Source organism: Vipera ursinii (assembly GCF_947247035.1).
Source record: "Vipera ursinii genome assembly, chromosome: 3".
NCBI lineage: Eukaryota > Metazoa > Chordata > Lepidosauria > Squamata > Viperidae > Vipera > Vipera ursinii.
The window spans coordinates 88,091,109-88,105,303 of record NC_139516.1 but is presented as its reverse complement, the minus strand read 5'-3'; the positions used below and the strand labels follow the sequence as shown (position 1 = coordinate 88,105,303).

General features: G+C 36.4%; 1 protein-coding gene across 2 annotated transcripts in view; it reads right to left on the bottom strand.

Annotated features, from left to right (window-relative positions):
- Positions 1-2,998: 2,998 nt before the first annotated feature.
- The window catches only part of LOC310637889 (putative oxidoreductase ZK1290.5), a 77,935-nt gene continuing 66,738 nt past the window's right edge, over positions 2,999-14,195 (bottom strand). For both annotated transcript variants that reach the window (XM_083358495.1, XM_083358494.1), the window contains one exon: positions 2,999-3,577. Coding sequence is in view for 1 of the 2 variants with exons in the window: in XM_083358494.1 (XP_083214620.1) it covers positions 3,476-3,577 (102 nt within the window). In the remaining variant the exon portion in view is untranslated. The remainder of the gene's footprint in view (positions 3,578-14,195) is intronic.

The following is a 14,195-nucleotide window of genomic DNA, read 5'->3' as shown; positions in this document are numbered from 1 at the left end:
GAGTTCAACTTTGCAGAGGGAAACAACAAATAATAACTATGAGATACTTTAGCTTTTTGTCCCAATTTAAAAGTACATCTTAATTTTTTTTTATTGAAAAGTTTTAAAATACATTTTAAAAACATAAACTCCCTCCCTCCCCCTCCCCCCCGGACTTCCCAGAGCTGAATACAGGGTATAAACTTTAACCAACTTAAGCTAAAATATGCTAACCAATTAAAAAAGACACTTTAAATTCTATCGCACTTTAACTCCTCTTAACATAACTAAATAACTAAATAATAATAACTAATTAATAATGCATCATATAATACTAATACTTATTCATATACTAAATGATACTTTCTAGTCCCATATTTATTCTGAATATAATCGATCCATCTTCTCCATTCCAAAATATATCTCTGTTGCGATTGTTCTTTCAAATATGCTGAAATCTTTGCTATTTCCGCCAGGTTTGAAACTTTTAAAGTCCACTCTTCTATAGTAGGCAGTTCCTCATTCTTCCAATATTGTGCTGCCAAGAGTCTTGCTGCCGTAATTAAATTTAACATCAATTTAGTATCTATAACAGTACAATCTGTAATAATACCCAACAAAAATAACTGTGGAGAAAACCTTATCTTTTTCTTAAATAACTTCTGCATATTCCACCAAATTTTAATCCAAAAAGCTTTAACTTTTTTACAAGTTCACCATATATGATAATAGGTTGCATCATCACAACCACACCTCCAACATTTAGGCTGATAATTCGGATACATACATGCTAATTTTTTAGAATCTAAATGCCATCTATAAAACATTTTATAAAAATTCTCTCTTAAATTTTGTGCCTGTGTAAATTTCACATTTCTGACCCATATCTTTTCCCAGATATCCATCGTTATGGGCTCTTGAAAATTCTGGGCCCATTTTATCATGCAATCTTTAACAAGTTCCGTTTCTGAATCTATATCTATCAGTGCATTATATATCCTCCTTATATGCGCTGGACTTTTATCTCTTATTTGTTTAACCAAATTTTCATCAGTTGTCGAAATACCAACTTTCTGATCTTCCTTCTATCTAGCTTGTAACTGCCCATACTGAAACCAAGTCCGCACTATTCTTTCTTCTTTTAAAATATTAAATGGCTTTAATTGCCATACATTCCTTTCCATTCTAAGAATTTCTTTATATGTAGTCACATCATGTTTAAATCCCACACTTATATTTAATTACATCTTAAATTTGACTTTGAATCTATTACTTCTATATATTAAGAGATCCAACATACACTCCCCAAATAGCATGAAGATTAAAAAATGTTCAAGAAACCTGTTCCTGGTGGACATGCCCTTAGATGTGGTTATTCCATAGATATTTCAACTCTCTACAAACACCCTTTATGGAGAAAAAAATCCAGAACTTTGGAAGAATTCAGAACTTTGCATGATACAATTCAGGAAGAGAAATATGTGTCTATAGACCATAGCAGAATCTCCTATGCTAGCTTGCAGTCATATAGTACAATACTGTGTATTTGTACTGTGTATTTTGATACCATCGACCACGGTATCTTACTTCGGATGGCCCAAAATCTCCAATCCTTTCGCCGCGGCCTCAAAACACTCCTATTCCACCAGGCTGACCTGAACTGACAGGCATTTTAATTATATTTACAATTTTTAATTTATTTTTAATTTTTAATTTTAATTTATTGCACAGATGATTTTAATTTTATTTTTATCTTAATTTCTGTACTTATTATATGTTTTGTTGTTAGCCGCCCTGAGTCCTTCGGGAGATAGGGCGGGATATAAATCCCATTAATAAATAAATAAATAAATAAATGAATGAATAAATAAATAAATAAATAAATAAATAAATAAATTTGTAGTTATATGAAAGTGAAAATACATAATGTAATCGCTAGCAAAACAACATTTTAGATATACAGTATATTCACAGAGAGATCTCTAGCACTGAAGAATAATCACATCCATGTTTACTACAACCCACAAATGTACCATGTTTCCCGAAAAATAAGACTGGGTCCTTTTCTTTCTTTTTGCCTTCAAAAGAGGCACCAGGTCTTACTTTCAGTCTTTTATACTCAACTCTGGCACCAACAACCCCACCCAGCTGGCCCACTTCTTCTGACCGAAGAAGCAGCTTCATTCTGCAGCTGTATTCCAGCCTGCATTTTGCAGTCAGGCCTTTCTGGAAGTCCTATGCAGCCGAGTACCGAGCTATGGATTTAATCCATAGCTCGGTTATTGGCTGCAGTAGCCTTGTGACTGAGAAATGCAGGCCTGGCTGCAGAAGACGCCACAGAAGAAGTGGGCCAGCAAGGAGAGGCCTGGCTGTAATATGAGTGGGTGTGGGGCGCGTGGGGCAGTTCCACATCCCCAGCCCCACCCTAGCTTGATTTTTAGGTGTGTGCCTTGCCCCAAAACTAGGGCTTATTTTTGGGGTAGGGCTTATATTAGGCCCATCCCCCCAAAAAATCAAGCTAGGGCTTATTTTCAGGGTAGGCCTTACTTTTGAGGAAACAGGGTATACCTGAGTTGATGAATTCTGTACAATTTGTCCAAATTTGTCATTAAAGTATGCAGATCTGAATCTTGAAGTTAGAATTATATCAGAATGTCAATGGACACAGATGCTTCTTAAGGGGCTATCACATGGAGCATTGGGGGTGAAGTATTTCAACTACAAGATCCCTGTCTTCCTTTCTTATCACTTTGGCTGCTTCTCCCACATACTATCAGAAACTCTACTGATCTGGATCAAATTTATGATCTCTTGTTAAAGAAAAAAAACCAAAATATTCTACTGCCATGAGATGAAGAATGAATAGTGACACTAATTGTCTCCTGGTCTGAATAAGTTGCAGTATAGCTATTGTTAATATCTGAAAACTTATAGCAATTATTTTTCCACAAACTGCCTTGATAAGTATCTGTTCCTCAAAACAATTTTGATTAAAATAAATCTTCCCAGAACATTGGTTTAAACATGTTTATTGACAATAAAATGGACTGCAATTGTGTAATAGTAATTTTTGGTTCTAAACTCATTTGATTACCTTCATGCAAAAAAAGAGGAGATAGAACAAAATATTAATCAGACATTAATGTTATTAATTAACTACATTAATTTTCATTACCATCCAGTTCCAAACTCCAAATTGTCTCACACATGGACAAAACCAACAGGGCTGCAACTGTGTTAAGCTTAGCAATAACTTTTTTTATTCAGTTCTAGTTAGGCTCAAGAGTGACTTACAACTTCCTGAAAAGTCTTTTAGTGAGAGCTTGGAAATGGGAAGACTCCATACAGTAGCCTAATAATAAGGAAAAATAGGTTTGTGCAAAAAGTACTCAAGTTGTATTAGCTCTGAATGCATTAAGTAAATAGCAGAGACAAGCTTGGGGGAATCCAGAAGTCATCATGTTTACAGCCACTGTATTCTGTAACTACTTCATGGTTATCCCTTCCATAATGGATAGGTTAGATAGATCAATTTTCTGTTGACGTTCATGGAGTCAAGCAACTCCATATCTTCTTTTGCAAGCCTAAAATCAAAGACCTGGAAAACAATAATGGAGGAATAATTTCAATACATTAAATTATATTAAATGTTTTTGACAATCAACCCACTGCAACATTAATTTGTGTTCTGCATATAAACTACTATTACTTGTATTGGGGATATAGGATAGGTGTTTTTCCTTCAAACTTGGATATGGAAGTCTTGGAGGAAAATTGCTGTTGTTCCTGGTGAAGAGACCTGTGATATGTTCAACTCCAGCAAATATGCCCCCCCCCCAACTTTGCACAGCTTCAAAAATCTTCAAAATGAATTTGATCAGAGGTCATAGCAAGATGAAAGAACTGTCCATTTCTGGGGAAGCAAAACTTTACACAGGTTTTCAAGTGTCTTAAAAGACTGTCATGTCCAAAACTGAGTGGTTAGGAATCCTGACTGCCCATTTGAAGAAAAACTCAAATTTACTTAAAAGATGCTCAGTTTCAAAGGCTACTTCATTTTTGTTTAGGCATTATGAAAGCTTAAATAAAATGTCAAGTTATAAGGCATCATTGAATCCCCTTTGAACTACTACCTTTTCCATATTGTTATGATTATGGCATTTTTATATTTGAACTATAATGATATTAAGTATGTAAAATGAAATAAATTTATTTGTTACAAAAGACAGGTTTTCCAAATATATTGCTGTTATATTAATAGTATCTGATAGTTATCTTTAGAAACAAAAGAAACAAAAATCATGTAAGTAAATGTCTTGTTCTAATTAAACTCTTTTGTAAGAGTTAAAATAAAGTTCTCTCTGGTCCATAAACAGTAGTTCATCAAATAGAAAACAAAGCCTTAAAATAAGATAAGGCAACTGAAAACTAAATGTCCATCAATCTTTCAAATAAAATGGAAGGGAAATGATTATTAAAAACAAAACAATAGTTCCAAAAATGTTTCATTAAAAAAAGGATGCACGATAAAAATGGATGATATGACAAGTTGCGTAAGCTGAATGCAACTTTTACCACCTGAAATCTTCCAAGACATTGTGATTCAGATGCAAGCATTACATCAAAGAAATATTACAATTTCTGTTAATATTGTCAACCTGGCATCTAGCCAGCTGATACTTCCAACTTTTGCCTTCAACTCAAATTGCATCATCTGAATATTGTTGCTTCAATTAGCCTATTAGGGATTGACATTTAATTCTCTGCCTTCTTAAATAATCTCAGCCTACAATCCGAATGAAGCAGTATGAAAATGAAATAAAAGCAAGGCGTCTTCAGAACTAAAAGGCTGTAATTTGCTTTTCAAATGACAAAAACAAATGGAACCCCTGTCATGGAAGATTACTTCAATATATGTTTATGGCAGCAAGATTACTACATGTACCAAGAGGGAAGGATTCAACACTACCTATTAAGGAGGAATAGTTGGTGGAATTGACAAAGCTTGCTGAGATGGATAAATTAACTTCTTTGATTAGAGAAATGACACTGTCTACATTTACTGAAAATTACATTTACTAGAAACTTCTCAGGGAATTTTGCATTAAAATAAAAAAATGAATTTGTGATTTATGGTTCTGATTTTTAGACAATATAATTATAGAAAAAAGCATATTATGATGTAACTTTAGAAATATAAAAATATAATTGTCCTTATAACTGCTGTGAAGAATATCGGAAGCCACTGCTTTGTATCTTTTTCCTTTCCTATTTTTCCTATTTTAGCTTCTTTCTTTTCTTGCACTTTTTGATTTCTCTTTTTTTCTTTTTCTCTTTTCTTCTTTATTTTATGTTTGTATTAGTTTGTATCTTTTTGAAAAGTATTAATACATATTTTACCCACAGAGACACATGTACAGATGAAGCCCCCATACTACTGATACATCGAAATAAAGTCTAATCCCTGATTCTAACGTGTCTGTTTTGACTGAGCTCTCCAAATCTAGTGATACCGGTGTAAACATCTATTCTTCTAAATCCAGCTTCTTTCAGATCTAGAGACTTTTGAGGGGACTTTTCAAACGGATGAATGCCAGATACCTATTTTAATTCTCCAAATGAGATATTGAAAGAGAAAAGATGCTCCTGTGCAGGAAAGATAAAGGAAGGTTTCCTCAGATATTTCATACAACTCTGAAGACTTATGGGAATAAATTCAACTTTTCCCTCTGAAGGACTGCATTTTTCAGAAGCCTGAGAAGCATATTCAAGAATCTGATTTTCCCAAAGCAGTTGGCTCCATTGGAGCCTTCCAGAGTAAAGCAAGAGCCGTCTGAAAATAAAACAGGCTCATTCTTGGCAGATAGTACAAAACGTTTTGACCATGGGCAGGCTTTGTTTATACATCTACAAAACAATTTTTATCCAGGAACAGAGCTTTCAAAAAAGAGTTGTCACTAGCTTTCCTGTCAACGTAACTTCATTGTACCACTTTAAAAGGAAATAGACTGGTATTTACCAGAGCATATCAGGCTAGTAACACATATATTTTGACTCTGAGGGCTTCTGAACTTATAATTACTGCAGCCTGTTTACTGCCTATGTAGCAGTGACATAATTATCTTCTAGCCTCAGTTGTGGGCTAGGAAAGAGGCCGGAGCATCTTCAACTCTCTGCAATCATATGTGAGCTTGGTTAGAAATCCCTTATGTGTGCATTTTAAAGCCACCATTGGTTTGGTTTGGTTTTTTTTTAAACTGAGGGTCTGAGGTACATTTCATCCAGAATGGGGATGGAGGAGGAGGAGGGGGAGATTATTCACAACCAGCAGCAACAAAGATGGGAGATAAAAAAAACAGGCCATATAAATGATTGAAAGGAAAAAAAAGGAGAACATTAAGATCCAAATGGGAATAGAAAACTCTGGGTGAACAGCCTCAGAAAAGGGCCACATTCTTCCCCTTCACTTTTTAAAACTGATTTTGCTCTTTTCTTCTTTCACAATCATTGGTAATACTGCTCCAGCTAAAATTTGTAATGTTTTCCACTTCAATATTCGAAGAAAGCAGCCTTGCCACCATATTTCAGAGCTCTGCATAATTCCAAGTATCATGATTAAAATGCAATCAGTCTTCTAGTTTCCTATGTGCAAAGCCTGAGAAGAGACCTAGATGTGCATCAGTTATGTTCAGCTGATTTATTTAATTGTGCTACCTCAGAGGAGTTTCATTTAGATGGAAACAAACAAGAAAAAAATAGAGCTAAACCCAAGGAACTGAAGGAAAAAACCCCAGAAAAACCTTCGGTTCAAAATTGTGGGCATCCCAAAACTCTTCTCCTCAAACTGGAAAAGCTGCAATCCAAGCCTAACCACATTTGCATCCATACAAAGAAGAGTGCTACTCCACCCACTATTTTGTCTGTTTTGACCCCCTTATAGATGTCACTGAATTGGAATTTGATTTGGGGAAAAAAATATTATTCCCAAATTCATAGGAACTAGGCCTCATGGAATCACCCTTGAAAAATTTATGTTAATCCTGCCGCCATAGGTGGTTAAAAAACAGGCTTTGATCAAATGATAGTTACTATTTCTTATACTTTCATATACATTGGAGTTAAACGATATCAAACATTCTAGAGAAAAAAGGAACCACATTAATCCAGTACCTGAGTTTTTATATTGCGTTTTTAAAAAAAAAAGAGGGAGAGAGAGAGGGAGAGAAAGATAAAAGCTGCTGTGCTACAACTGGAAAGATCCAGGCCACCCAAAAGCCTTTCAAATAATTCCTCTGCAATTGCCAGAATACACCCTCAAATACACTGCCTTTGAAAGGGATGATAAATATGGGATGTTCTCATCCAACCCGAGAAAGAAATGTGCCATTTACCACTGATGATTGTAATTATCACTCAGAAGGTAGACTCTTAGAAAATTTATCCTGTCTAAAAAACTAGAGAATTGACTGATCTAATTTTAAGTTGGCTGTGGGAAGGGGATGTAATTTGAATCGGAACATAGTTTTTGGTACTGACACATCAATATTATAAAAATATTCACCATTCAATCATAATCTGATTTTTCCATGCTCAGAAAACCTCATGTTCTTTTCACAGTGTAGTTAAAAAAACCTGGTTTATCTTATAATAAGCTGCAGAACTACTATGGAAATAAAGGATGGGCCATATAGATTAAGTCTGGCTCCATGCTTAATAGCTCCAACAGAACTAATTAAACAGACTGCAATCTGACAAATACAAAAAAAAAAAAGATAACTTTGTTGTTCCTCGTAGGTGAATTCATCAATTGAAAAATGCCATTTTTAGGGGCTAAGTCATGGTAGAAGCCAGCATTATGAATGGAAATCTCTACCAAGTCAACAGAAAATATTTTGTAATAGTCCTGTAAAATTTTCAGCCACAAATGTATTGTAATAGTCAGTTCACTAATATCATAAAACAGTATGTCCACAAATGGAATAACGAAAGCCAACCTCCACATTTTGGAATTAAGAAGCAAAGCTTCATATTTAAATTCAAAGATCTAGATTCAAAGAAAAGAGCACCCAAAGGTCCAAAGTACACATGATTGGATCGTCAATTAGCTCCTAAGAGACACTGAATATTAGCTTTCATATTCTGTCTGTCCCTCAGGAATATTAAAGGGGGCCCTGAGAAGGTATTTTCTTCTAAACAGGAGTGGGCATCCTAAACTACCTTTTGTGGCATCCCCACTCCCTGGGATTATATGCTTTTACGTTTTTCAGAAAAATGTGACCTCACTTACTTGTGGTGTGTCATAAGGTATCCACTCTCTGAGAGTCCCTGAACCTCTTTGCCAAATAGTACAACAATGAAACAAAAAATGGGGGCTTCAGGTCTCCAAAAAAATCGTCTAAAATGAATCCCTCTTCAATGCTTAGCATGCAGCAGAAAATATGAGATGAACACATTAATGCATTTCTTTAATTTAGATTTTGGTTGTCCAACCTTTTGGCCTGCCTGAGTCGCAATGAGTGAAAACGAATTGTCTTGGGCTGCATATAAAATATATATTATATTGTTAATGATATAAATAACAAACTCCCTTTATTTTTTAGATATTTTTTATTATCTTGCGGAGTAGCATTATCTTGTGGGGTGTCTAGGACCGCATGCGGCCTGCGGGTTGGACAGGCTTGATTTAGATGGTATGGAACATTTCAGTCATGTGAATTGCTCTGATGAAAAGGTTCCCTAAATGTAAACATGCCTGCCTATGAAGATTTACTCAGATGGGTGTCATTTGTTTTATTTATATCAAAATATGAAGGCTATAAACAGATATACATAAAATTACAGCTTTTGTAGGTAGCCTCAGGATAAATAACAACCCACATTTGATGTATGGATGGTTATAATGAAGCTGAAACTGATTCTATATGGGAATAATATGTGTGTTTTTTGTCATATGTAATAAAATAATCTTCACCAATGAATTATATTCTGGGTATTCTGTTAGCAAAAACATGGTGGAGCTTGTTTTTTAGCCTGCATATTTAGAATTGTCTTTTAAAACAGCTGGCTCCCTTAGCAGTGTAGTTTTGCTTCCAATACAATTGGGATTTCATACTGCTTGTGCATATCTTGAACAGCAGCACTATATGAAACTAACAGAGATTGGGAACTCTTTTCTTACACTTTTATTTAACCCTCTCTTTCAGATTACTCAGAATAGTGATTAGCAACTTGGCATCCTCCAGATGTTTTCAATTACCAAACCTATAGTCTTCAATCACTGGTCATGGTGATTGGTTTTTATGAGAATGGTAATTAATGAACACGTCATTAGACATTTTCAAGTGAAGGTTAGATAGTCATCTGTCTGAGATAGCAATAGCACTTAGCACTTAGACTTATACACTGCTTCACAGTGCTTTACAGCCCTCTCTAAGCAGTTTACAGAGTTGACATATTGCCGGCAACAATTGGGGCCCTCATTTTACCAACCTCGGAAGGATGGAATATTGAGTCAACCTTGAACTGGTCAGAATCAAACTTCTGGCAAGGAATAGTGAGTTAGCCATACTTAATGCTGGCCTGAAACATAAAAGTATGTGGAGCAGCCACATCACATTTTAAGTTGCAAGATCAGAGATGGGATCTTTAACTGGGTAAATACATAAACTTGAAGGATGGGCTCATATTTTAGATCCATCAATGAATGACTTCTGAGGAGATATGGTTAGAGTTCCACATTAGGCCCAGTACTCTTTAACATCTTCATCAATTATTTGGATGAGGGGATAGATGGGGAACTCATCAAATGACACCAATCTGGTAGGAATAGCCAACACTCCAGAAGACAGACTTAAGAAATAGAGCACAACAATGATGAAAACTGTAAACTTGAATGTATTTGGGTCAATATAAAAGGGGGGGGAAATGACATTGCTATAAAAAGGTAAAGGTTCCCCCACACATGCGTGCTAGTCGTTTCCGACTCTAGGGGCCATTGCTCATCTCCGTTTCAAAGCCAAAGAGCCAGCGCTTGTCCGAGGACATTTCCGTGGTCATGTGGCTGGCATGACTAGACACCAAAGGTGCACGGAACGCTGTTACCTTCCCACTGTAGTGGTCCCTATTTTTCTACTTGCATTTTTATGTGCTTTCGAACTGCTAGGTTGGCAGAAGCTGGGACGAGTAACAGGCGCTCACTCTGTTACGCGGCACTCGGGATTCAACCCGCCAAACTGCCAATCTTCTGATTGACAAGCTCAGCGTCCTAACCCACTGAGCTACCGCGTCCCTATGACATTGCTATAGGTGTATACTATAGGCCGCCCAACCAAGCAGAGGAAATAGATGAACCTTTTGCTAGTCAGCTAACTAAGGTATGTAGGAAGCACATCACAATAGTAATGGGGGACTTTAATTACCCTGATATCAACTGGGAGACAAACTCTGCACCAAGTGGAAGATCAAACAGATTCCTGACAAACCTAGCAGACAACTTTGTCTCCCAAAAAGTAGAGAAGGGAACTAGGGGATTAGCCATATTGTATTTAATTCTCACTAACAGAGATGAAATGATAGAAGGTGTCGAAGCCACAGGAACCTTGGGGGGAAGTGATCATGCAATATTGGAATTCAACATTCTGGAAGCACAAGCAATAGAACACAGTCAAACTAGAGTCTTGGACTTTAAAAGAGCTAATTTCAATAAACTTAGAGAGACCATGGGAAGAATTCCATGGATGAGAATCCTAAAGGGGAAAACAACTCAAGAAGCTTGGGAAATTTTGAAAAGTTAGATAATAAAGGCCCAGTCTAGCACAATACCAACAAAGAAGAAAAATAACAGCTCTCAAAAGAAACCAGCATGGCTGCATAAAGAACTCTCTGATAAATTGAAAGATAAAAAGGACAAGTATAAGAAGTGGAAAGAGTGGCACATAACTAAGGCAGAATATCAGGAAATAGCTCGTGCCTGCAAAGATGAAGTGAGGGAAGCTAAGGCTCAAAATGAACTAAGGCTTGCGACCAAAGTCAAAAATAACAAAACAAACTTCTTTCAACATATAAAAAACAAAAAAAAAGTTAAGGAAATGATTGGTCCATTAGTGGGGGAAAGTGGTAAGAAAGTGACAAGCAACAGAAAGAAAGCAGAACTATTTAACTTATTTTTTGCATCTGTCTTTACACAAAGGGAAAAAAACAGTCCAACCTACCAAAAACAGTGCCATAGAAAAAAAGAATAGAAACGCAAGTTAAGATAGGCAAGAAAATGGTAAGTGAGCACCTGTCCAGCCTAGACGAGTTCAAATTACCAGGACCAGATGGAGTACACTCCAAGGTTCTCAAGGAACTTGCAGACGTGATCTCAGAACCACTGAACTATATTTTTCAAAGATCCTGGAGCACTGGGGAACTACCAGAGGACTGGAAGAGAGCTGATGTAGTTCCCATCTTCAAAAAAGGGAAAAAAATAGATCCAGGAAACTAGAGACCTATCAGCCTGACCTTAATACCTGGGAAGATTCTGGAAAAGATAATCAAACAACAAATCAGCAAACACCTTGATGCAAACAAAGTCATCACTAAAAGCCAACATGGATTTGTCAAAAACAGATCATGCCAGACAAATCTTATTGCATTCTTTGACCAAGTGACAAAACTAGTGGACCAGAGGAATGCTGTAGATATAATTTACTTGGACTTCAGTAAGGCATTTGATAAACTAGATCACAACCTACTACTTGATAAGATAGAAAAATATGGGTTAGCTAGCATCACCACCAGATGGATTCGTAGGTGGCTGACAGGCTGTACTCAGCGTGTGGTCCTCAATGGAACTGCATCTACATGGAAGCCAATCTCAATGTATACATGGTTGTACTTTGACAATAAAGGTTCATTCATTCAAAAGATACTTGGCAGCCTACAATATAGTTCACAAGTTATATAAGGCTTAAAACAGTGGGGTAATATGTTCCTTGCTGAATAGATAAACTGCTGGATTATGTGTCAACTATGGCTTAATACAAGCCCCATATAAATGGCACTACAATAATCCATTTGACTAACAATGAGGGTATGAATTATGGAACTTCTCCTACCATACCAGAGAGGCAGCAACTGGAGCTGGGCAAAGCCTCCACTTAAGCATCTAGCAACAACTATGAGACAAGAATATTCAAATTAAAGACTTGGATTCTTGGGGCACTACTATCCCTTTCACAGTTGACTGTAAATCCAGTTTGCTGAAACCTGAACGAAAGGAATCAATAAACCATTTCTTCTAGACCAGGGGTGTCAAACTGCCGGCCCATGGGCCGGAGCGTCACGGAGAAACCGCGCCCATCCCATTGCCGGCAATGGGGAAAAGTTCTGATACGTCGTGCGACGTCATGTGACGTCGCAAGTTTGACAGTCTGTTCTAGACCATTCAATTGTTGCCTCTCTTCCAAAAGGAGAAGGCTGGAGACCCTGACCATAGTGTCAAGTATGGGTGGATCCAAGGGGGAAACCTTTAAGGAAAGGACATACCACTACCCATTTCAAGATAAATATCTTTCTAGAAACACAAAATGTAAATACAGTACGCACTGTAAGTAATTTTATGTGTCAACAGCTAATTGCTCTGTAGATCATTCTTGAGTGGATAATCCTCACTATCTTAGCCGGTGCCCCAGCCTCATTTGTAAAAGTGGCCAGCAGCCTTTTTTAAACAAAAAACAAAAAAAAGTCTATTTATTAGAGATGGCTAGAAAAGCCCCATTCTACAGAGTCACTCTATAAACTATAATCTTTGTTCAGGCAATAAAAAGTAACCTCCTTTTCTGCCTGACTGGTATAAGGTAAGTAGTTCAAAAATGTTTGGGTTTCTTGAGGCCCAATCCTGACTATAAATTACCAGATTTCTTGTTCTGTTTTGCATACTGTTGTATTTAAATGAATGATTTAAGTGAGTCCAAAGTAACCCTGCAATCACATAAATGGTTCCATTTGGCATAGAATAATAAGTAAAATTGGCAACTATGGCTTATTGGTTAAAAACAGTATGGTTAAACATCCTAGCTCAATATTATGCATAAATATAATACGTAGATTATTTTAAGATACACTAAAAGAGAAAGAAGGGGGGAGAAATGAATTTAATCATAAAGTTCTCTCCTAAAACATGAATACATATATATCTCAAGAGACAATCTTGAACTTTCTTTGAAATGCTGACAAAATCTTCTAGAAAGTGTAATCAAGGGGGTGGGGGGAGAGTCTCTGAAGTCTGTAATAAAAAAGTTTCAGGGACAAACAATACCAACCCACTGCAAGCTGGATGTTGATAAAAAGCAAGGAACATGTTTTGTTGTGATACGACTAAAACAGCACAGCAGTGGGAAAACTGCTCCAGGAAGTCCTAAAACAATATAAATCACAGTCAGACTTTCCATATTCTTCTGGATACAGGAACTCCTAAAATATCAGGCCAGTGCGACTACTTACCAAATACCAACTTGATAATCGAATAGAACTTTCTAAAGGTTCATTGCATTATAAGCCATCAATGTATGCTTTTAAATAAGGCTGTAAGAGCACTACCATATTTGACCCCAAATCCACGTTGAGTAAAAGCTAAACTAACTTTTAGTGAAACTTGAAACACAGCCCATCATGATGCTGAGAGAAGGTTTTCTACCTAGATGCCCCCAAATATGTATGTACTGTATTTGACTTCATGCCTACCAACTCATGAAGTACAGCTGTTGTAAGCATGGAAGAAAATCTGCTGCTTTCTATCTAAGAATGGAAACTAGTTCCAATATACCTGGAGGATTTGCTGAAGGCCAAGAAGGTTGAAGTTTTATGACAGACTAAACAAGTGTAAATTTACCTAGAGTGATATTTAATGGCAGTCTATATATTCAGGTGAAATAGCTATAAACAATGAGGAAAGGGCCTGCTGAGATAGATATGATACTAATAGCAAGTTCTCTGGTTTCTCTAATATTTGCCTGCCTGTTTCAACCCATGCTTCCTCCTGTGGCACTTGTTCATTCTTCCTGAATACTGTTAGCATATCACATACTGATGCATATCCCTCTTCTTTTTAATTTTAAATTCTGGAATTGCAAGATCACAAGAACTGGATGATGGATAACTGAAGTTTTTTGTCAGATATCTGTGATTTTACACAAACTGATGAGGCACCTGCACAGATTCTTACTGAATCTAAA